This window comes from Mobula hypostoma, chromosome 16, assembly GCF_963921235.1.
Source record: "Mobula hypostoma chromosome 16, sMobHyp1.1, whole genome shotgun sequence".
Lineage (NCBI taxonomy): Eukaryota > Metazoa > Chordata > Chondrichthyes > Myliobatiformes > Myliobatidae > Mobula > Mobula hypostoma.
Genome location: NC_086112.1, coordinates 35,862,511 through 35,887,895, shown reverse-complemented (window position 1 = coordinate 35,887,895; position 25,385 = coordinate 35,862,511). Strand labels below are relative to the sequence as shown.

The 25,385-nt window shown below is 40.5% G+C and overlaps 1 protein-coding gene across 1 annotated transcript; it reads left to right on the top strand.

Moving 5' to 3' along the window:
* The first annotated feature begins 22,798 nt into the window (after positions 1-22,798).
* LOC134357547 (MICOS complex subunit MIC10-like) lies at positions 22,799-23,139 on the top strand. The gene has a single exon (XM_063069176.1). The coding sequence runs from the start codon at positions 22,802-22,804 to the stop codon at positions 23,036-23,038; it is 237 nt and encodes a 78-aa protein (XP_062925246.1). The 5' UTR covers positions 22,799-22,801; the 3' UTR covers positions 23,039-23,139.
* Positions 23,140-25,385: the final 2,246 nt, after the last annotated feature.

Below are 25,385 nucleotides of genomic sequence, written 5' to 3'. Positions count from 1 at the left end.
GAAAACATGGGAGCCAGTGATGATATGTCTGTTTCATTTTACTTTAGTGAGGTGGGCACATATGATGTGGAGGTATGATCATTCGTGTAGTTTTACATATAACCTATAATAAATTATACAAACAACACAGAATGCGTAAACAAACAATATTTGTAATATTACTTAAATATTACTGAAATACTAAATGCACTAGACTATTCTTTGCTTAACTATAAACTCCAACTCAACATACAATGCAATCAACTCAAATGTGTAATGCAATGCTCTCTAGCCATCTATAGTACTGTGCAAAAATCTTATGCAACCTAGCTATATATATGTGCCTGATACTTTTGCACTGTACTGTAGTAATTTTATGTATCGCACTATTATGATACATAATAGTGGCCGGCTGGTGGCGCAGTGATATCAGCGCCGGACTCCGGAGCAAAGGTTCCCGAGTTCAGATCTAGTTGGGCCGCTCCTGGGCTCGCTTCCCATCTGTGCCGGGTTGAGTGTCGAGCTCGCAACTCGGCCTCGTAAAAAAAAACTGCGCTGTGAGAAGGACGTGGGAGATCACTCACAGAATCTTTCCTCCAAGACAACCACTTGAAAAGTGATCGCCGAGGCTCTGGCAGAGTATGGCACACAAAAAAAAAACTATTACTGCTGCTGCTGCAAAAAAAAAAATTCTTGATATATGTGAGTAGAAAGGGAGCGGGGGAAGGTAATCAAGACTGGGAAAGGGGGAAGGGAGAACATATTAAATTTTAAATTGGCCCATCCAGGCCGAATCCCTGTGGAGGATTTCTTATTCTTGTGGATAACTTCTTTCCTGACCAGGGGTCACTCTGCATGGCAGGTAAGACTTGTGGTGTGAAATAATCTCAGGTTCTGGTGCCTCCTCTGTTGTGGTTGTAGGAGTTGACGCTGGGACTGCAGAAAGTAGTTCTAACAATTCTGGACACCTTTGTTCTATAACAATTGATGGAGAAGTGCTAGTCATGGCACCTTCTGGACTTGATGGCATTCTAAAAAGTTTGTGGCAAACTTGAATTTTTATCTTTTTCTCTTCCCTGTGTAGTCTATTAATTTTCTCTGTCCAACATGCTCTTTGTATGCGTCTTACTTTGTAGCATTTTCTGCAAGTTTTACCTTTAAACCTGCATTGTTCTGGTGTATATGAGTCCCTGCCACAACAGCAAAGCAATTAGTTTGGCCAGGCAATTTTCTGTTTAGATGTTGCAATTTTGTTCATGGTCACTCTCATTCCTGACTGCAACTCAATTGTTTCTCTGGCTGTTGTTTCTATTGATACAGTGACTTCAACTGCTCTTTTAAATGTGAGTTGTGCTTCGGTTAGGAGGCATTTTTGAATGCTTTCTTGTAACAACCTACATGATCTCTCAGTGCATCATTAAGCCTATTACTGAACAGGGAATGCTCAGATATGTAAGCTGAAATGGACTCCTCTTCCTTTTGATTCTATTTACGAAATCTAAAGTGTCCTGCAATCAACAATGCTTTCAGTTTTAAATGTTCCTATATTACATTCATAATAGCAGCAAAGCTAACTTCGTCTGGTTTGGTTGGAGCAGTTAGACTTCTAAGCAAACTGTAAGCTCTTCCACCAATTGCACTTAACAAAACTGGCATTCCTTTCTCATTGGTTCCAAATGCTTTAAAATACTGCTCAATTTGTCCAGTTATCTGTTGTGCAATCAAACTGTCAACTGTATCTTTCCAATATAGCCAGTCATTTTGCTTTTTTAATTTATTATTATTATCACCCAGTTCTCATTTTTAATGAACACATGAATTTCATCCATTTTCTGCCTTTTTTAACTCGACTATCTCTTTCCCGTTACGAGGAAACCCGATCACCTCTCCCACCTTCTGAAAAAGAAAACGTACTGTGCATTTTGTAAACTCAAAAGTCACTCTCTCTCCTTCCGAAAAAGAAAACGTGCGGTGTTTTTTAAATTGACTGTCTCTCTGCCTTTGCGAAGATAGAACATGCTGCACTGCAACAGGTAGGTAGTTGTCTCGGGTATGTTTTAAAACTTACTTGTTTCCACTTTTATGTTTTGTAACTCAAAAACATAAAAATAATTTTAAGAAAAATACAGGAGCTGGGAGATAAGGAGTCTAATTCATTTACTTTAATGAGGCGCACACATATGACATGGTGGTGTAATGATGTATGCTATTCACATTCTTTTACATATGATCTGTAATGAATTATGTAAACAACAAATGCTTAATCAAACAATATATTTACAATATTACTCAAACATTACTGAAATATTAAATGCACTACAGTTAACCACACTGTTGATCAGGATCCTTTCCAGGCTGATTTACATCTTTTTATTAATAAAATGCTCTTTCCTAAGCAGCTTTTGACAAATTATATCTATCTTAAAGGGAACAGGAAGTTCTTTGCATATTTATCAAAGTTCAGGACTATAAAAGCAGTGATACTTAATGAATAGCAAGCTTCACAAGACGATCATAAGAAATTCAATTTACATTTATAAATGCTTCAGCTTGGACAAGAACAATCACTCTAATCAAGGACCTAATAGCAAGAAAATCATTCCATTTGATATGGATCTGTATAAAATCAGGACATTTTAATTACTTGCATTGGTCTACTCAGCACAAGATATACGATTAGACCGATTCAAAGCTTGCACTAAAACTGCAATAATGTTTCGTAGCAGAAGGTAATTATGAATAATTGAATAGCCCGTCTACCATCTGCCTGTGAAAGTGCTGGCATGCAAATCTTTCCATCCTATTGGCTTAGCAAAGACAAGTGCATTCATTCACAATTATTGAGTTCCTTGAATGATAAAGATGCAACTTTATGTGCCTAAGCATTTCAAATTAATTTGATCTATGCTATATATTTTTCACTCTGTTGAATGGAGACAATCAGCTTTTCTGTTTACTCCACATGGTTTTATGAGACAGATAGATTCATATTGCATAATAGTTCTGTTGGGCAATTCTGAGAAGTCATTATCAAACCAACAAACCATACAGTAATCACTTTGCTTGTTCAGCTAGTGCAGTACCACGATGCATGACATAAGCTTACCACAACTGCCTTATGGCGTGAAGTGTCTCTAATACCCACCACTCTTTAACCAGGTTGGTTTCCTCAGGACTCTTGTTAGTATCAGGCATGGGATACCCAATGCAGGAATAGAGCTTAGAGGCCTTCCAGTTTGTGGCCTTGGATCCATGGGCCTTTCTGGAGCTGGGTCTATTGACCTATGCATGAAACACAGGGACCAGTGATCCAAGGGCATGGCAGATCTGGTTTGATTTTCTCAGTTGAAGTTCCACCTCCAGCTTTAGACCAAGATGTACTGTGAGGACTCGATCAGATTTGTCACTATGCAAGGAGATGGTATTCTGGACTTGGGTCTATTCAAGATAATGCTGGGGTATAGTATGTATAAGAACACATATGTCTATCTTGAGTACAATACTGGCAGACATAAATCCATCACCATATAACACTGGGGTACAGTCCTAGTGAAGGCAGATGGGAAGGAACAGTGAAAATGCAGTGAAGAAGCAGATTGGACAAAGTAGTGAATGATACAGCAAAGGGAGAGTGGATGAATTAGGGAAAGCGCATTTATTGAAACAGTGATGGGGTTGGAAGTCAAGCAACAAAGGGGCAGGGTGGAAAACTTAGAAACAGTAACATCCTCTAACATTTCATTAGATCCCGAATGCAGTGAAATGTTCCCAGGAACTTCCCATGAATGAATTCTGAAAATAGTTGACATTAAACTGGGGTAACAGAAATTAGAACAAATGATAAATAAGTTTGGCTGGAGAGGAAAGTTGCACACAGTGGAGAAGAGAGAGTCATTCAGATCGTTTTATTTAGGTTGTTCAATCTAGAGTTTAAGGACTAATGAGTTGAAGGTAAAGACTTCTAATAAAATCATCAAGGAACTAGGGATTACAGTGATAAGGTTATGGTTGGAAATGGGTGGTGGAATCTGAGCACAAAACAGACAATTTTAAAGTTAGAACATTACGAGACTCCTTCTCTACTGAACGTCCATCAATTCATTTAAATACACAGTTGCTTCTGATTTGGAATTGTTCAGATCAATCATGTCAAGTTCCTCCGTCTTCATTTTGGTTACAAACCAAGTGCTTATCTTTTGGTACTAAAACATGTTCAGAGGACGTGTTTCGAGAATGTCCTGCTTGTAAGCTTCCCTTATCAATCCAATGAAAAATCCCAGAAACATTTGAGCTCAATTAATTTAGTTCTTTATAATAAGCTCCAAATGATAGAGGCTATAAACATCATGTTTTATTTTGAGACAGTTTATAATTACAATCCTGAAACATACAATACTGTGCAAAAGTCTTAGGGAGGGGAAGGGGTAGAGGGAGGAGAAGAAGAGAGGGGGGGGAATTTCGCATCCTATTTTTCAATGTGGAGAGTGAGTTTGTAAACCTGGCAGGAGCAAAGGATGTTGGAAATGGCAAGGGTGGAACACCACAGGAGGGGTGTGGGACTGGGCAGTGCTGGAGTGGGGTGGTGGTGTGGGTGCAAACACACCCATCCATGTGACACCAGGCAAGGTTATTTGATTCCAAACAATTGGTGTATTGATCATCACAGAATTCCTCTCTAGTGTTTCCTGCTTCATCCCGTCTCTCTTCCCCTTTTCCCAATCATAATTCCCCACTCCCTGATCCCTTCCCACTCTTATTCTGTAATGGAGACATATATCAAACTCAGATTTATCATCACTCACACATGTCATGAAATTTGTTTTTGTTTGCAGCAACAGTACAATGCAATGCATAAAATTACCACAGTACTCTAAAAAGTCTTAGACACCCTAGCTATAAACATATATGGCTAAAGACTTTTGCACAGTACTCTATGTGCTTTCAGAAATCATTCACTCACGTTCTTTAGTCTCGCTCTCATCATATGTCCAAGCCTGCCAGTGAGCGACTCTGATAGAGCAGCCTATCTTTGGGAACTATTATAGCTTCTTATCTCTTTGGCCAGGCTCATCAACTACCCTACCTGCCCAGGAATAACACGCATAACAGTCAAATGCCAAGATGCCTGAAGTGATGTTAAAACTGGCATGAGAGATCATAGTGCAGATCATTTTGAACTATCATTCAAGGCTGCTTCCTTCTTTCAAACATCCATTTTCCCTTCAAGTTGTGTTTCCTGTATTTGAAGGTAATTCATTGGCTGTAAGGTACATGGAATGTCCCACTGTTGAGAAAACATTTCATGAATGCACTTCTTTTTGTCCTAGCATTTATTTGGTCACTCAAATAGATTTTAGAGGTTCTATTCAAATAATTTCTTTGGAATGGGGTTCATTATGGAAATTTCTTTAGAAATAAGAGGAGGAATAAAGTCCCATAATAGATTTCATTTTACTTACCTTTCCAATGAATTTACCGAAAGGAGAAATTGGCCGGTATCTGATGGTAAACCATCCACGATCACATATTTCACCAGTTCCAGACTGAAAATTGGTTCTTTTCATATACAAGACAATGAGAGTGAAGGCTCACACACTGAGTATGTTCAAAATATAAAATCAATAAACTTCTGGATAATAAAGTAATCTATGATATAGGCTTACTGTTAGAAAATGGTGGTAATATAAATGATCAGATATGATCTTATTGAATGATGGACCACGTACAAGGAACTGAATGCTGAATCCTGCTTCTGTTTCTTCAGTTCTCATGTTTGGTTCAGCATCCAATCCTGCACATATTTCTGGACTTGTTGAGGAATGGTTACTGTGATCTTCTGTTACCCATTTCTGGTTAAAAACAACCCTAATCATAGGGTTAAAAACAATCCTAATAGATTTTTATTCACAAAACTCGAAGCATCACTACTTTCAGAGTGGAACTGATTCAAAATCTTTACTGATATCTTCAGCACACCCTTGGTGTTGCTCCAAGCCATACCATGGTTTAAATGGAATTTATTATCTGTCCAGAAGCTCGAGTGCAGTTTGAACTCCTTGCTGATTGAACCAAGCTGTCATGTGAAAAGTGGAATTTCAGTTTACTGATACTAAAAATATGGAAGTGTGTAGAATTCAGTGTACACGAACTACTGCAGAACCTGGAAATCTGAAACAGAGACGACAAATAATGAAAATACTCAACAGGTTAGGTAGCATCTGTGGCGATAAAGCTAAAGCTTTATGTCAGTCTTTCATCAAAATCTAAGGCTTTTTGAGGAATAATAAAATTCTTCTTAATTTTATTGTCCACGTAATGTTATCTCTAAGAAGTATAGCCAAGCATGTCCAATGGTTCATTAGGAAAGTTTTGCTTTGGCTTTCAAATGTTGTAACCATGGTAACCAACTTTGATGGGTAGATTAGTGAATCGACGCTGATGGATTACTAGGCTGTCAATTATGTTCACACAGCTACTGTTCATAGCAGTGAGTTCTGAAATAGGTAAAGCAGTGAAGTAAAGAGTTGTAATAGAGACAGGGTTCCATGTATGATAAGCATGAGGGGGGAGCAGATTGGGGAAACCAGAGAAACAAGCACGAGCATAATAGAACAGTAAAGAAACAGATTATAGCTTGGAGCAGAGAACTAACTCTGCAGAGAGAGGAGAATCGCTGGGGAAAGGAAATACACATGAGGAAAAGCAGAACATTCTGGATTAATAATAAATAGACCAAGGAAACATGAAGATGACTGGGGAGAACTGGCCCAACCTGGAAAGAAGCAGTAAATATTAACAGAGCAAGGATTCAGAACAGAAATGAAGCAGTTAAGTAGATCAAGGTTAAAAAGTAAAGCAGAAAAGAATTTCAACAGATGACAGTGAAAATATATCTCCAGCGATTGTCGCTGAGATTCATTAATCACTGAATTCTTGCATCCTCAGTATAGTGTATAGTAAGATTATATGAATTGAAGAAATAGGAGCAGGAGTAGGCTATTCAACCGTTTGAACCTGCACCTTTCAAGAGTTCATGTCTGATATTCGATCTCAGTTTCATGATGCTGGACTAGTTCCACATCCTATGGTATCCATCACCGCCTCAAATTTATTCAGTGACTCAGCATCTAAAAGCCACTAGGTTTGAGAATTACAAAAGTTCAAGCAGTTTGAATGCTGAAATTTCTCTCATTTCTCATCTTATAGTCCCTTCTCTTATTTCATTGCTTGAATCCTGCATTCTACAATCCTCTGTGATGACAAAAATCCTCCCAGCATCTACCCAGTCAAGCTATGTAAAAGTTTTACACACTTGAGTACAAACACCTCACATTCTTTAAGGATGTAATGTTGTTCAGTAAGCCCAGAGAATATTAATCTAATCTACTTGATTCTTCCATAATGAACAATTGCTTCCCATCCCAGGAATCGGTCCGGTGAACTAAGTTGGACTCATTCTCAGGAAAGGTGTGCTTCCACATATGCCCTGTAGAATTACATGAGGATGTTTTGCACCTATAGTACAATCTGTTTGTTTTTGGAAAGGCTAACCAATCTTGCTTTCTTGAGCATGTGCTGTACATGCTTGTTCATCTTCAGTAATTTATGCTTAAAGATCAGATGTCTTTTTAAATATCAACAATTCTATTCTGCTGACAGGTAAAAAGTTTTTGTCATTATTAACAGTCCACATTATACACATTTCTACTTTTTATATCATTTATCACTTTCATACCCACTCATTTTGCAACCTCCACAAAGATTCATTGTCTATTGAGCATACTTAGATACATTAAGACAGTCCCACAATAATTCATTTTTCAGATGACAAATACCTATGGTCCGAATACTAATCCATGTGCACCCTTCTTTATTGTCAAAAGTGTCTTGAATCATTCTGAAATGCTCAAGCCCACATCTCCCTTACCTCAGCTTGTGGTCTTCATGTGATACTGAGATGTATAACAATGATTTTTGTCATGGGTCATATTACATCTCTGAATCTCACTAGGTACAAATATCTGCACCTCAGTAGTTCCAGTGGTTAGCCATAAGTGTAGAATTATTCAGAGTGAATACATTGAGGTGACTGCATGGTTACAAGTAAATGATTAGTTGGTTAACACCTCAAGGGTAGCATTTAGGGCATGGAAATCCTTCCTGTACATGTCCATTGTCCAACCTTCTTTTGGAACATTTTGTACATCCCATTATTGCAGCCCTGCTCGTGAGATACTCCCATATTTCAAAAGATTATGTCCATATATCTGATTTAGCAAGTAGCTGTCATGGTTAGCCTGAGTTATGGTGTACGGCTTCCCTGTAGCATTTTAAAACTATCTATTGTGCAATAGTTCGGACACAATCTCAGTTTGTTGGGCTCTCTTGGGCAATCTTTGAGCACTGGACTGCTCAGAGACATCTCCAAAAGGCCCATTGGATTTAAACGCAATGTCGAGAGTAGCACCTTGTGTGACGTCACCTGCTGCCGTGTTGCAAAATAGTCCACAATTCTTAGACCAGCATGAATGCTTTTATTTCAGGGCACAGAGAAATAGAGTTGTAACTGCCTGGTAAAGGTTTTACTGCTAATGCTGTAGAGTATTTCATGTAATGGGCTTTTGGTAGAAGCTGTGTTTGCTGGCAGTGTTTGGGTTACCATCAAAGATGAGGGATGCTTAGGAATGTGTGTATTCCAATTGGGAGGTGCAACTGGGGGAAGGTTCTAGAGAAGGCTGGGAGAGCAGGTTTTGTGACTGACTCTGGTGTAGGTTGAGAGCTTTGTTCAGCAGGAGATGAGGAGAGAAGATGCTGGAGAGAACCGGCCATAGGATTCGTTCCAGTAGAAACGGACGATTCGATGGAGCCCAAGGCGTAGAGATCTAGTGAGGATTGGTGAATATGACTTTGAAAGATTTGTGCTCCAACATGTTCACATTTGACTATTTAATCTTAGACCCTTTTTGCTTTTTTGCTTTCTTTACTACTCTTTGGTTAAGTTAACGTTCATAAATATACTTTCTTTATAATTGTATGCAGTGTACGATCTGTTATTTCATGCCAACTGGCAATTGCCGGAGTGGGGGAGGTATATCACATAGCGTTCACACAAACTGGACTTTGGCAGGGCGAGACATCCCAACCTCACGAATTTGACAGGGCCAAAGTTGTATACACCTTAGACGAATGAAACCTGAGAAAGGTGGGTTTCTCACTGCGGAGTCCAATGGCTGTTAGTGAGGGGTTAACAAGCCACATTTCCAGAGATGCCAGTAAAATGGGGCTTCATTGTGGGGGTATCGTCTTGGAATTGAGTTTGCTGGATGCTGTGTGATTGCCCCAAGCAATAATTATGTGGTTTGTGTGTTTAAGACCATGTTAAACTATTGTCCGGGAAAATGATTAAGATATGTGATTATGTACGCCGCAGGGATTAAGTGTTGGTGTGATTCAGAGAGATTATTTGTAGCTAATGCTTGTGTTCTGAGGGGGGTGGATATCCACAACCCAGATGAATTGTTGATTAGGGTTGTAAGTACTGTTAAAGCTTTAGGAAAAGTTACGATCATGGAGCAGCAGTTTGACCAAACAACAGGCAAAGATTTTGTTTGAGTTCAGAATAGCGATGATGTCATGGGAGTGGATCTGTCTGGTGCTACTGGGGCCCCATGAGAGGTGGGACCATGGACTGTCCATACCTTCAGAGAAGAGGAAAGAGCGGGTGAGGGTGCCGAACTGAAAGCCAAGTTTCCTGTAGCTGAGGGCGGACACTTTAAAGACAAGTTGCTCTCATATCTGCGGGGTGAGGGGAAGGAGTGATCTGATCCATTCCGCAAGTTTACTGCAACCTGACCCCTCTGAGTACAAAGCAGTTACTTGTGTTGAGTCCAGGGGAAGTGGCCACCGCTCGGCGAGATGACCCCTTGTGTAGGTACCGTTTGGCCAGCTGTTGTGAGAGGGGAATATGGCCCAAGTGGAAAAGATGAAACAACCTGCCATACCTCCACTGATGAGGGAATGGAACAAACTAGAGTCGAGAACCAGGTTCAGTACCAGGTTACGTCTCTTCCAGACAGACCTCAGCATTCCCAGTTGGTTCTGCCTGAGAAGTATCGGAGGATTGTATTGAAGTCACTTCATGACGATTCAAGCCATTTGGGCTTTGACAAGATCTGTGGATTGGTGCAAGATCGGTTCTATTAGCCACAAATGAAGTTGGAGTTTGAAGAGTACCGTAAGTCATGCATTCGATGTACTCAGAGGAAGATGCCTCCTACAAAGGCCACTCATTTATCCCAATTGCAGAGTGTGTGGCTGTTTGATCTAGTACGTATGGATTTCCTCTCCACAGAGCCTGATTCCAGCAACACAGCGCCTATCTTGATTATTATAGATAACTACACCAGATATACTAAAGCCTTCCCTACAAAGGATCAGAGGGCATCCATTGTTGCCAGAGTGTTATGGGAGAAGTATTTCATTCATTAAGGCCTTCCCAGATGGATATGTAGCGATCAGGGACTGGATTTTGAGAGTAGGCTCATGCATGAGTTACTGAGCATGCTGGGAGTCAAGAAGTCGAGGACAATGACTTATCACTCTCAGGGTGATCCTCAGCCTGAGAGATTCAAACAGACGTTGCTAGACATGCTCAGAACCCTGGATATCAACAAGAAGAGCAAGTGGAGTCAGCACATTGGGCGTCTGGTCCACTGTTACAGCTGTACACAGAATGAAGCCAATGGATATTTGCCATATTATGTGATATTTGGGCGCAAAGCAAGATTGTCTGCAGACTTCTGTTTCGGGACTCAGGGAGAAGACTTGCCACAGAAGATCTATCTTAAGTATGTGTCTGAGATGAGGAGGGAATTGCAAAAATCTTATAAATTAGCCGAGATCTCTGCTACCAAGCAGAATCCAGGAAATAAGAGGAACGAACGTTTAGGTTCTCCCAGCTGATGCCTGGAGACAGAGTTCTCGTAAGGAATTTGGGGCTACCAGGTAAGCATAAGTTGGTTGATGGCTGGGGAGCTAAGCCTTATGCAGTGGAGAGGCAGATGCCAAATGTACCAGTTTTCAGGGTGAAAGCAAAGGATGGGAATGGACCTGTCAAGATTCTCCACTGGAACCATCTACTACCTCTGGGACACGAGGTGCATGCTGACCCAGAACCTGACATGGACCCTACACCTCGTAAGAGGACTCTGCAGCAATGTGGGAGAACAGAAGGACAAGCAATGGAGAGGCTTGGAAAAGACTTAATCACTGAATGTTGTACGGACTCAGAGGATGAAGAGATGGGGCTGTGGTATATACCACACTATGCAAATTCCCCAGGCTAATGGGGGTGATGAGCAGTGGACAGGCTGGTTTGTAGCTGGATACTGAAGGCAAACTGGGCACTAAAGTAACTGGGGATGAAGCTGAGGACTGTCAAGTGACTTGAGTTGCTGAAAGGCATAGGTACTGGACAGGGGTAGGCCTCTCCACATAGACAGGAAAGATCCCAAGGAGTATCTGAAACTGAAGAAGTAGATAATGGGATAAGGATGTTTCAAAAAGTCAGGAAACCCCCAGATAGGCTGGCCTATATCACACTGGCAGAACAGACTGTTACCTCTATTCCCCTAGTGAAGTATGTCACTACCATTTGCAAATGGATTGGAGGTCCTGACATCACAGAATTCCTTTGAAAACTATGTTATTAATGAGGGGTTGATAAATTTCAAAGTCATGAGGACATAACTATGTTTGCTGGGGGCGGGGGAAGGTTTTACTGCTAATGTTGTAGGGTATTTCATGTAATGGCGTTTCTGTAGAAGCCGTGTGTTTGCTAGTAGTGTTTAGGTTACCATTAAAGACAGAGATGCTTAGGAATGTGTATTATCCAAGCAGGAGGTGGAACTGGGAGAAGATTCTAGAGAAGGCTGGGGGAGTGGGTTTTGTAATTGACACTGGAGTAGGTCGAGGGTTTTGTCCTGTGGGAGATGAGGAGAGAATATGCTGGAGTGAACAGGCCGTAGGATTCGTTCCGGTGGTAATGTGCTATTCGATGGAGCCCAAGGTGTGGAGGTCTTCTGAGGATCAGTGAACATCGCTCTTGGAAGATTTGAGCTCCAACATGTGAACATTTGATTGTTTAATTATTATGAGCCCTTTTTGTTTCTCTTTCTTTCTTTTCTTTACTGACTCTCTAGTTAAGTTAATGCTCATAAATATACTTTCGTTACGTTTGTACGCAATGTACGACAGACGACTGCCAGGGGGAGGGGGTAAGTAAATCACGCAGCATTCACACAAACTGGGGTTTGGGTGGCCAAGACATCCCAACCTCACAGATCTGGGGGGACCAAAGTCGTATACACCCTTAACGTACAAAGCCTGAGAAAGGTGGGTATCTCACAGAGGATTCCAGTGGCTGTTAGCGAGGGGCTGAAGAGCTGTATTACCAGAGACTTGCAATAAAAAAGGGTTTTAGAGTCTAATCTAATCCCATTTCTGTTCCAAAACCATTCTGAGCCTTCAAACTCTTCAATAGAATGGAGTCAGGGGATAGAACTCGCCTGGTTTACAGGGTTTAATTCCATCAGAATACACCGAGTGTGTAAGTATTATCTTTATTGTTGTCAAATGTACTGTGAAATGCATGTCATCCATAAATATTATTCCATCAAGACAGTAAAACAGAATGTAGAATGTAGGGTTACCTTTACAGAGATGTGCAGTCCAGATTCACAAATAGATCGTAAGAGCCACAATGAGGCAGACCGGGAGATCAAGAGAATTATGGAACAGTTCTCAGCCACAGATGAACCCTGTGACATCCGGGATGGGTGGATTCACAGTGATGTCAAGATTTGAGGAAACGTACACCTGACATAGTAATGAAATACTTGTAACGTAATCTAATTATGAGGTGCCATGATAGCATAGTGGTTAGCATGACGTTATCACAGCTCAGAGCCTTCCAGAGTTCAATTCCAGCACTGTCTGTAAGAAGCCTGGATGTTTGAACATGTGGGGCTTCTTTGGGTGCTCCAGCTTCATTCTACAGTCCAAAGACATACCAGTTAGAAGAGTAATTGGTCGTTGTAAATTCTCCTATGATGTGGCTAATATTAAAATAGGCGGGCTGCTGGGGGGGTTTGGCATGATGTGCCGTAAAGTCCTGTTCTGTGCTGTATCTCCATCTAAAATAAATAAAATAATTAATCATAGGGTTCCTTGATACTCTCAGGCCGACACAACTTGACAATAAGGCCATGAGCACAAATGGCTCAGTCTGCTAGCTGTTTGCTCAAGTAAATCTGCTCTTGGGGTTCATCCTATAAAGACAGGACAGGGTTTGGATGGCTCTTTATATATGAACTGAAAAGGAGTGCACTCATTGGACTACATGTTCTGTAATTGTAAGCATTTTTAAAAACTGTTCATTGTAATCCTTGAGTCAGCTCTGGCTCAATAGGTAAGGTTCTGAGCTGTATATCAGAAGGCAAAGTCCCATTTCAGAGACATGAAGTGAGATGGCAGGTTAAAGAGAAGACAGTTTATTGGTCAGAGTGTTGTGTAAATCATCCAGTGAATATGATCTCAAATCCCTTTCTTTATATTTGAGAACATCCATTCATTTGCAAGAGTAGAAAATAATCACTTTTTTTATACTGTGTTAAGTTGCAAGAAAAAGTTTGTGAACCCTTTGCAATTGCCTATTTTTCTGCATTAATCACTCATAGAATGTGGTCTGATCATCATCTAAGTCACAATAATAGACAAACACAATCATAGAAACATAGAAAACCTACAGCACAATACAGGCCCTTCAGCCCACAATGCTGTGCCGAACGTGTACTCACTTTAGAAATTAACTAGGGTTACCCATAGCCCTCTATTTTTCTAAGCTCCATGTACCTATCCAGGAGTCTCTTAAAGGATCCTATCGTATCTGCCTCCACCACCGTTGCCTGCAGCTCATTCCTACTTCCAAGCACCTTAAAACTGCACCCTCTTGTGTTTGCCATCTCAGCCCTGAGAAAAAGCCTCTGACTATCCACACGATCAATGCCTCTCATTATCTTATACACCTCTATCAGGTCACCTCTCATCCTCCTCCACTCCATGGAGAAAAGGCTGAGTTCTATAGTTTCCACATCCTTCCTGTAGTGAAGTGACCAGAAATGAGCACAGCACTTCAAGTGGGGTATGAGCAGGGTCCTATATAGCTGTAATATTACCTCTCAGATCTTGAACTCAATCCCTCGGTTGATGAAGGCCAATGCACCATATGCCTTCTTAACCACCCAGTCAACCTACGTAGCAACTTTCAGTGTCCTATGGACTCGGACCCCAAGATCCCTCTGATCTCCCACACTGCCAAGAGTCTTACCATTAATACTATATTCTGCCATCATATTTGACCTACCAGAGTGAACCACTTCACACTTATCTGGGTTGAACTCCATCTGCTACTTCTCAGCTCAGTTTTGCATCCTATTGATGTCCCGCTACAGCCTCTGACAGCCCTCCACACTATCCACAACACCTCCAACCTTTGTGTCATCAGCAGATTTAACATTGCTGCACATCTCAAGTTTACAAATGTTCACCTGGATGTTCCACAACACTTCTGGAACAATGTTCTGTGGACAGATGAGACAAATGTTGAATTCTTTGGGAGAAATGCACACCGCTATGTTTGAAGGAAAAAGGGCACACCACACCAACACCAAAACCTTATCACGACTGTGAACCATCATAGTGGAAGGAGCATCATAGATTGGGGCTTGTTTGCTGCCTAGGGCCTGGACAGTTTGCAATCACCAAGGAAACAATGAATCCAAAATTTTATCAAGTCATTTTATAGAAGAATGTCAGGGTAGTGGTCCATAACCTGAAGCTTAATAGAAGTTGGATGTTGCAACAATATGGATGTTGCAACAATAGGGATGTTGAAACACAAGGGTAAAACAACAACTGAATGGTTTAAAAAGAAGACAATTTATGCTTTGGAATGGCCACGTCAGTGTGCAGAACTTATTTCAATTGTGGTGCTGTGGAGAGCTGTTCATGCAAGGTATCCCAGAAATATTGATGACCTGAAACAGTTTTGTATGGAGAAATGGTCTAAAATTACTCCTGGCTCTTATACAAGTCTGATCAACAACTATAGGAAACATTTGGTGGGAGTTATTGCTGCTAAAGGAGGTTATTAAATACAAGGGTTCACACACTTTTTGCAATCTGGACTGTGAATGATTAAACAATGAGCTTAATAAAGCCATGGAAAGTACAATTGTTTGTGTGTTATTAGTTTAGGCAGATTGTCACCTGTGAGTCGGCTGGGGTGATATACTACATCCGGTGCTCCTGGTGCAGCCTTCTATATATTGGCGAGACCCGACGCGGGCTGGGAAACCGTTTCGTTGAACACCTATGCTCTGTCCGCCAGAGAAAGCAAGATCTCCCAGTGACCACACATTTTAATTCCACGTCCCATTCCCATTCCGATATGTCTATCCACGGTCTCCTCTACTGTCAAGATGAAGCCACACTCAGGTTAGAGGAACAACACCTTATATTCCGTCTGGGTAGCCTCCAACCTGATGGCATGAATATTGACTTCTCTAACTTCTGTTAATGCCCCTTCCCCCTTCACACCCCATCCCTTATTTATTTATTTTATATATTTCCCCCTTTTTTTCTCTCTCTCTCTTTTTTCTCCCTCTGTCCCTCTCACTATAACTCCTTGCCTGCTCTCTACCCTCCGGGCTCCCCTCCCCCCTTCTCTCTCCCCAGGCTTCCCATCCCATGATCCTCTCCCTTCTCCAGTCTGGTATCCCTTTTGCCAATCAACTTTCCAGCTCTTAGATCCACCCCTCCCCTCTTGTTTTCTAGTATCATTTCAGATCTCTCCCTCCCCCTCCTACTTCCAAATCTCTTACTATCTCTTCTTTCAGTTAGTCCTGACAAAGGGGCCCGGCCTGAAACATTGACTGTACCTCTTCCTATAGATGCTGCCTGGCTTGCTGCATTCCACCAGCATTTTTTGTGTGTGTTGCTTGAATTTCCAGCATCTGTAGATTTCCTCGAGTCTGTCTTTGTCTATTATTGTGACTTTCTTGCAACTGGAGCATCTCTGGCAATAAAAATTCAGATTGTAGAGGAAGTATTCAGCTTCTGATTTCAAGAAAGTGATCGCCCTTGAACTGATACATTTATTTTTTTTGGAGCAACTGTCACTTACCTGGTAGGACTTCCTTCCATTCTATATTCGGGGGTTACTCCTCAAATATTACTTTAATGTTCACAAGATATATATTTTGCTTGACGAAGTAATTAGCAAAATGGATAAGCAAAAACTAGCACATCCATGATTTCATTGAAATGTACAAAATTCCTACAGGAATGCATAGGTTAGACGCAAAAGTGATGTTTTCCCTGGCTGGAGAATTATTAACATAAACTCTTTTTCTCCCTCCACTGTCTGATGTATTGAGAATTCCGAGTATTTCTGCTTTTATTACAAATTTTTATGATCTGCAATTTTTCACTTCTCATACAATTCAGCATTTTAGACAGATTTTTATTGCCTTTTATTCTTTTCTTCAATGTATATAGCCTGTCTATGCTGTATTGTTGCAACTAATTAACATGTTTGAACTGTTTTTTTCATGGAAATATTAAAAACCTGTTTACTCACAGGTAATCACTCTGATTAAAAACATTACATTTTGAGCCAAGGCCATTTCTGCCTGAAATGGTAACTTGACCAGGTTACCAGTCCTACATATATCAAGAAGCATTCAATGCAATTTTTCTTTCGAAATACATTCCAAACATTTCCAAATTATTCTAGTTCTCTAGATTTTATGTTCAATATTATGAAAATAAGCATGGTTAGGAACAAGCAAAGGAGTGTCAATTGAAGGGGAAGAATTCCATGAATCAGCAATTGAACCCAAAGTTTAAATATGTAGCCTTCATTTTTAACTTCTGATTTTACTTGATAATTTTCTTTCTTACTCCATTGTACCATGTTGATTTTGAATGTCACCTCAGTGTTTGGCAGACAGTAGATGGATGGCTGTGTATGTTTTATAATGGACCAAATGCAGAGATAATTTTATCTTACACTACTGGATTCTGACAGTGAGATACGAGTGATGCATCACTGGATAATCCAGCTTTGTGTACCACAGGCTACAGGCATCACTTTGGCAGCAACTATTAAGCCTTGTTTCTGAAAAACTCCAGCACTTAACTTACTAATCTCTTTCCATTAATTGCACATTTTCCCTTTAACTTTTATTATTTTCTGCCCCAGTGTTCAATACCAACATTTTCTGTTAGTTAGTGATTCTGCAACCAATTGTTTGAGAAGATATGCAGTTGCTTCTCATTTTACTTGTTCCGAAATGCTCTGCAGACTTTTGACAATTGGATAACAAGAATCTCCTCTGTAAGTGCCTTTAAAAAATTATATGGGAAGTTTTTCTCCTGTTCATTTGCCATTGAATGCAAAATCCAACTTATTGATGTGACTTAAGCTTACCAGCACACAGGACTGAAACAGTACTACTGAGAAAATTTGATCGTAAAACATTTTCAGGCTAGGTGCCTTTTGTTCCCTTAAGATTAATTATTATAAATTAGCTGTAGAAACTACAGAGAACTAGAAGAGGTTTTTACAATTTATTGTGATCCTAATATTAAATCAGAGCACAACCTTCTTAGGTCACCAGCTATAAAGGGGAAGAGCGGGGGATATAGAGAGCTCAGATCTGTTCATACCTTGGGGAGAATGTGGCATGAAAGAAATAGCTATAGCAACTGTCTCAATTCTGATCATTGTTTTGGAAAAGAACCACCCTCAGAATCCTGCAGCATGCCAAAGCATAGGACAATATGTACAAGCCGTGATTTTTGGATCAGTGAGTTCCTGATTTCCACTACGGCACTTGTCAAGTAAAGGCCACTTAGATCCCCAATGTGAAAAGAATACTATCAGACCAGCCAGTCCAATAAATAGTTTGGTTGTTTTATTTGATGAGAAGTATTTCCACAGAGACGCCTACAAGAATAAATGTATTGAACATCCCTGAATGGTTAAGAGTTCTGTAAAGCTACAAGTTGTAATAATTTCTTCTGAAATGTAATATATATGCCTAATATTTATGCATTATTTTACCATGCACATTAACTGATTTAAGCAAAATGAGTTAATATCTACTTCAAGGTAACATCTGAGAAACTTTGTATACATCAGCTTCCAGAATGAAGAACTCTTCTCTTGTGTTTTGGTGCTTGTTGGTGCCTGTAACCTACACCTATTGACTCAGAATCAGGTACTTTTTTATTGCACGATAGCTGGACACAAACAACGTTAACTAAGCATTTCTTTGAATTATTTCTTGAGCAAGGAATCTATATTGAATGACTGGGCTGCAAGACGTGCTAGCCTCCAGCATCTGACACCAGTCTGGACCTCTTCAAAGCTGGGGTGCAAGCTAGTGTTTACAGACCTCCTGCATTTCGTTCATGATAGGATGAGAGTACAAAAGCTTGAAGCACATACCACCAGTCTGAATGGCAGTTTCCATCCCACTGTTCTTAGATATCGAACAGACCTCTTGCATGATGAGAAGGACCATTGACCTCACAATTTACCTCGTCTTGGCCTGGTACTTTATTGTCAGCCTGCATTGCACATTCTCTACAACTGTAGCAGTATAATTTTCCCTGACACCAGCTCGAGCTACTGACGTTGTGAAATGATCAGTATGAACAGCAGACAAAACAAAGTTTTTCACTTTAACTCGGTATATGTGACAATAATAAACCAATTATCAATTATCAGTACACTTTAATGTTGAAAATTGAGGACTTGATTAGGAAGCGCACAGTAAGATTGCAGTGAAGGTTTATGCACAGGACTAGGTGGCTGATCAAATGTATTATACATGCAGATGATAGCTGTTTCATCCAGAAGTTGAGTCCCAGGAATTGAGATGCAGATCTGCAAGATGACTAAGTACTTCATAGCTGCAGTCAGGGTTTGTGAATGCAATCAAGTGCCATTTTCTGTCAAGCGCATCATTAGACTCTGCTCAATGCATCCAGTTACTTTCCCTGTCTATGCTGCCCAACCTGCTGTGTGTTTCCAGCATAACCTCTTTGATTTCAGATTTATACCATCTTTGTATTTCTTTGTTTTTCATGTTTATCATACAGTTATATCTTGTATCACATTCTCACACACTTCAGGTTATTGCAAGACTAGCATCTGCATCTCATGTTTGTACAGGCTAACAACTGTTCAAATTTAACAAGATTTTCTTTTTTTTTGTATTTATTATTTAACTATTGTATATATATACATATTCACTTTAATTCACAGCTTTTCTCTCCCTGTAATCACATATTGCATTATACTGCTGCCGCAAAGTTAGCAAATTCCACGATATATGCTGGTTATATTTAACCTGATTCTAATTCTTTCGAAGATCCCGCTTATAATGTGCCAGTTATTTTCCATGCTATTCTGTCCACTGTCTTCATTTAAACATATTGCAGAATACTTTCTTTTCTCTTCCCTTCTGAGTCATTGAAATCTTCATTTAATTCTTGTTACTGTCTTCCCTAGACAAGGTACGTTTTCAAATCAGTTTTTTCTCCATTGGACAGCCCTAATACAATGTTTGTGTCAGCCCCAGCTGCTTGCATGACATGGCTAACTGGCAACAATATTAGCCTCAAAGGATTTTCTGTATATCATCTTGCAGCTCTCAAAGAGGCATCAATCAGCTGCAATAGGAGAACAATGCCTCCATATCACTGCTTTCAATTGAATTTCTATTCAATAAAAATATAATCTTTTTATTCTTGATATTTCCCACTACCACTTGCAGTTTACTATTTGAATATATCCTGACTGAATTTCTCCCAAACTCCAAATCGAGCGAAGTATCGCTATTTCTTTTGGTCTGGTTGTCAGGTCTAGTTCCATTCTGGTGTAGGTTATTTCCATGTCTAAAATATGTCACATAGACTGAACTGCCTATCAAGTAAGACTTTGGCTAATGCACTTCTCAGGCACCAATTTACCGCAAGAAGAGCAATCTACCCAGAGGAATGAACTTCATATTGGCTTTTTTTAAAACATTAAATCACAATTTTATGGCTGAATTGTGAAATTTGCGAAGTTAATATTTTTCCAATGCATTTCTTCTATGAATATTTTTATTTGTAGATCATCTGTGTTCATGGATTTGTACAAAGAAGGAAAGTTATACCCGAAAATTCTCTGAAATAGTTATCCGAGTGTTTTGTGGTGTTTGTTGATTTTTCAGTTATAGATTTCATGGTTGGTTTTATCTATTTGATATTTTGCTATTATTTAACTAATTATGTCACAGCCTAATAAATAGGAACTTCCTCTAATCTAGTTCTCTAATGTTTGCGCCAACAATGTACAATATCCTAGGATGTAATGATTTGACGTGTAACAACTGAGGTAGCATTGTTATATTCCATGCCTTTGAAAAATTAAATTTATTGATACACGTTAAATAGAAGATTTTAAAACGCCCATTTTAGTGAATGTTCACACGCACACACACACACACACACACACACACACACACACTCACACACACACAAAAATACACGTCTTCCTTTATCTCCTCATTCCTATTTCCCATACATTCCCAAAAAATTTGTAAAATCGCCCTATAAATATACAATAAAAAGGCCATTTGCACAGTAATTTTTCTGAATGAAAGGCCGCCTAGAATGGGAAGAAGGGTAGTCATCTCAGGCAGAGTATCTCACCAGGTTGAAGGAGAGGATCCTTTTCCTCCAGTAAATGAGTTCCTCAGTATTTACTTCTTCAACAAATATCCTGTGTTCATTTGAGCAGGCTAAGCACATTGGGAGGCGTGTCAGCAGGCTCCATTGAATTATGTTGAGTGAAGTGTCATCATGAGCTCTTTGAATGATATTTTCAAAATGAAGTTGAAGGCTGTGCTGGCTATTTTTTTGTAGCTGTCATGTGACACTTATTTTCTGGACCTTAAGAACTCCAATTGTGGTTTCAGTTGTGATGTCATTGGCTGAAAATCTTAAGCTGACAGAACGTTGCACGTAGTGGTATGGATCTTGGCCAGAAATGCCCTGCTTCATCTGGATATGATTGCTAATACAAGGTCCTCCAATGTTCATTTGCCATTGACAGCACAGCACTAAACAGGACAGCACTGTGTAATACAAATTACAGGCAAAAGAGACTCTTTTTTTTGATAATTCCATTGTGTTTCCTATGCCTTCAAGGAATGGGGTGAAGATATGTGCAGTCTCTGATTCTTGTCTGACGGACAAGCCTGTGACAGAACTTTACAGCAGCAGCTTAAGCATCCTGGCCGGACAAGACTCAGAATTCAGAATCAGGTTTATTATCCCTGAGATATGTTGTGAAATGTGTTGGTTTGTGGCTGTAGTACAGATCAAGGCATAAAAAAATGACTAAGTTACAATAAGAATTGAAAAGAATAAATAGTGTAAGTAAGAAGCTGTTCCTAAAATGTTGAGTGTGTGTCTTCAGGCTCCTGTACCTCCCCCCTGTTGGGAGTATTGAGAAGAGGGCGTGTCCTGGATGGTCAATGTCCCTCATGATAGATGTCACCTTCCTGAGGCATCGCCTTTTGAATATGTCCTCAATGGTGGGGAGAGACTAGTGCCCATGAAGGAGCAAGATGTTCAAAACCCTCTGTAGCTTTTTCTGATTCTGTGCATCGGTACCTCCATACAGGATGAGGTTTCAACCAGTCTTGGTACCTGTAGAAATTTGACTAGAATCCCTGGTGACACACCACATCTGCTCAAACTTCTAATGAAATATAGAAATTGGTGTGTCTACATAATTGCATTGTTGGTCCCAGCACAGATCTTCAGAGATGTTAACACCCAGGAACTTGAAGCTGCTCACCCTTTCCACTTCTAACATCACAATGTGGACTGATGTGTGTTCCCGGGTTTTCCAAGGAAGACTGAGGAATTGATTGTGGACTTCACCATTCTGAAGTCCACAATCAATTAGTAGGTCTTACTGACATTGAGTGCATGGTTAGTGCTGCCACTCTACTCAACCAGCTGATCTATCTTACACCAGTATTCTTCTTCCTCACATTTGAGGTTCTGCCAACAGCATTTGTAAATTTGTAGTTGGTATTTGAGCCGTGCTTAGCCACACAGTCTTGAGTGCAGAGACAGTAGAACAACAGCTAAGCTGTGTTGCTTGTCACCAAAGAGGAGATGCTATTTCCAATTCACACTGACTATGGCCTCCTGATGAGAAAGTCAAGGATCCAGTTGCAGATGGAGATGCAGAGGTCCATGTTTTGAAATTTTTGATTAGTGATGAAGGGATGATAGTGTTGAACATTGAGTTGCAATCAATAAACAGCAGTCTGCCTTAGGGGTTACTATTGTCTAGATGGTTCAAGGCTGAGTGGAGAGCCAGTGAGATTAAGTCCACTATAGACCTATTAACGCCATCTCATCATCTCCTCCTTGCTGACAATCAACTCAAGTGCACCTCAAGGATGCATGCTTAGTCCACTGCTCTACCCTCTCTACACTTATGACTATGGCTAGGTACAGATCTACTGTCTTCTGGGTCAGAGAGCTTGGCAATGCCATCATTGTGATGTAACAGGCCAGCTGTTTATTCCAGAGACATGCATCTTTCTTTCCCCAAAGCATGAAGGATTTAAAAAAATGACACCCTAAGTCTTAGGCTGTGAAGTACATTATTTATAGGTTCAAGATGGTGGAGGCCGAAGTCGGTAAGAAGGTGGAGTGGTGCTTGGCAGATGTGGTGGTGAAATTAGGTGTTGGCCTTGGATTAGGAATTGTATTTTCTGTTGTTGCTTTCAAACAACGTCAGTGGCCTATTTCTTTTGGTGCAAGGATGGGCTTGGGAATGGCGTATGCTAACTGTCAACATGATTTCCAGTCCCCATACCTTCTTCATGGAAAATTTGTCCAAGATGAATCGACATAGTATTATTTTTTCAGACCGTACTTGTTGCTGTGGATCATTTCTGCCTTTGTGTTTGCAATCGAAATTCTTAATACTGTGCTTTGTTTAATTTTACTTGTCAAACTTCTGCACTAGTTTTGTCATTAATAAAGAGTTAATAACAAAAAAAATCTTTTCCAAAATCACTCCTTTTCGTTCAACGCACTGTACAGTTGAACTCTAAGAAACTTTACTATCTGAAGCTCCTTCAGTGACACTTGAACATTCCATTATTATTGATGAGTGCTCATTAGTCACTTGCACTGCTGGTAGATCTAAAAATGCCTCTGCTGAGATTGTACATGCACATTTCCTCATTGCTTGACCAGGAGGCAAATGCTATTAACACATTCCCTGTAAAAAAGGATAAAGTGAAATACCCAGGAATGGCTTTTTAGTCTTGAATTTGATTGATTGCTTGAATAAATTTCAGTTGCACCTGTTCAATAAATGTTAATGAAATATAATGTGTTACAGCAAAGAGGTCCTCATCTATATTATTCAGTGAAGAAACGTTCTGACACCGCTCAGAACAAGGGACTGTAAATGAGAAAGTTGGACATGCTGTAACCTTACAGGTTGCAGAGAAGTCAATGAAAAGCTCTCTCTGAGATAGGAGAAATGCACCTATTTTACTGCTTTTCAGATCTTCTATATATTAAACAGTTGAAAAGTAAGCTAAACAACTGTTAAATCTGTGAGGTTTCTTCAATATTCTCTGCTTTTATTAGTTGGCATCCGTCTGTCTTGAAAGACAATGGGTGATGATGATCATCATCACAAGCCTGGGCAAAAGGTATGGAGATCCAGAGATGCCCAGTCATCAAGATCCACCTCTCAACCTCACCAGTGTAGTCCAAAGGAAGGCTTATGAAGCAATATGCTTGGCACCAGCTTGGCTGCAGGATCTGACTTCCAGTCGCCTTTCGGGTTCCACTCCAGATTTGCTGCCTGGGTTTACTCTCGTAGCCTTCATCTCTCACGAGGCTGCCCACAAGGCAGTGGGGCTATTTACCCATAGCTGGGGATCTGGTTGATGAGTGCCAGGGCATGTCCACACCCTGGTGGGCCTGCGTGCTGCATGTGCAGGGATCAGACCTCCTCCTCATCCTCTGTAGATCAGCCTGAGTCCGAAAGGAGTTCAGCTTCCATATGTCACCAGTGAGGAGGCACTACATGAGGCTTGCTGTTGGAGAGGCTACGTACTGGCAGGGACTGACTTACACTTTCAGCTCTCCTTTTTACAAGACCACTAGCCAGCGGTGGAAGCTGAAAGTGAGAGCAGCAAACACTATCCACTACCCTACCACACTCGGTGCATCACAACAACCATTTTGACAACTGCTTTTATTAGGACAATAATATCTAAACTCGTAATTGATCTCCCTCTGCGAATACATGGTTCCTTCATAGAGAGAATTAAGTACACCAAGTTCCTGTGAGTTCACATCATGGATGACCTCACCTGGTTCCTTAACTTCTTCGGCTGTCCATCGATTTTCGATGTTGACTGAGGCCTGGGCAAGGTTGTATGGAAGACCGGCAGTTGCCCATGCTGCAAGTCTCCCCTCTCCACACCGCCAATGTTGTCCAAGGGAAGGGCACTAGGACCCATACAGCTTGGCACCAGTGTTGCCACAGAGCAATGTGTGGTTAAGTGCCTTGCTCAAGGACACAACACGCTGCCTTAGCTGAGGCTCGAACTAGCAACCTTCAGATCACTAGACCGACGCCTTAACCACTTGGCCACACACCACACAGTCCCTTAATATCACCTCCATGAACAAGGAGGCACAACAGCGCCTCCACTTCCTAAGAAGATTGAGGCAAGCAAGGCTCCCACCCCCTCACCCATCTTAACTGCGTTTTGCAGGAGCACCATTGAGAGCATCTTGACAAGCTGCATCTCCATCTGGTATGGAAGCACTCAAGTAAGAACCAGAAATCCCTACAAGGACTGTGAGAACAACTGAGTGGGTCACAGAGGTCTCCCTACCATCCATCAGGAACATTTATCAGGAGTGCTGTGTATGCAGGGACCTTAGTGCTATAAGAGGATCTCACCCATCCAATCAGCCTTCCCTTTGACTTTCTACATCAGGTAGGAGACTACAATGCATAAAAACAAGAATGGTTCGAATAAGAAACAGTTTCTTACCCCAGGCCATTAGGCTTCTGAACTCTCTACTGCATCGCATTTGAAGTGTCACTAGTTAGTCTGTTCCATATTTTACAATATTTAATATTAATGCACTTTAGTTTGTTGTTTATGTGTGATTCATTAAAGATTTTACCCTTGCCTTCATAAGTTACCATGTGTTATGTGTTT

Excerpts from the sequence above, each read along its gene's own strand:
- LOC134357547 (XM_063069176.1), top strand. The coding sequence starts at position 22,802 with ATGGTGGAGGCCGAAGTCGGTAAGAAGGTGGAGTGGTGCTTGGCAGAT.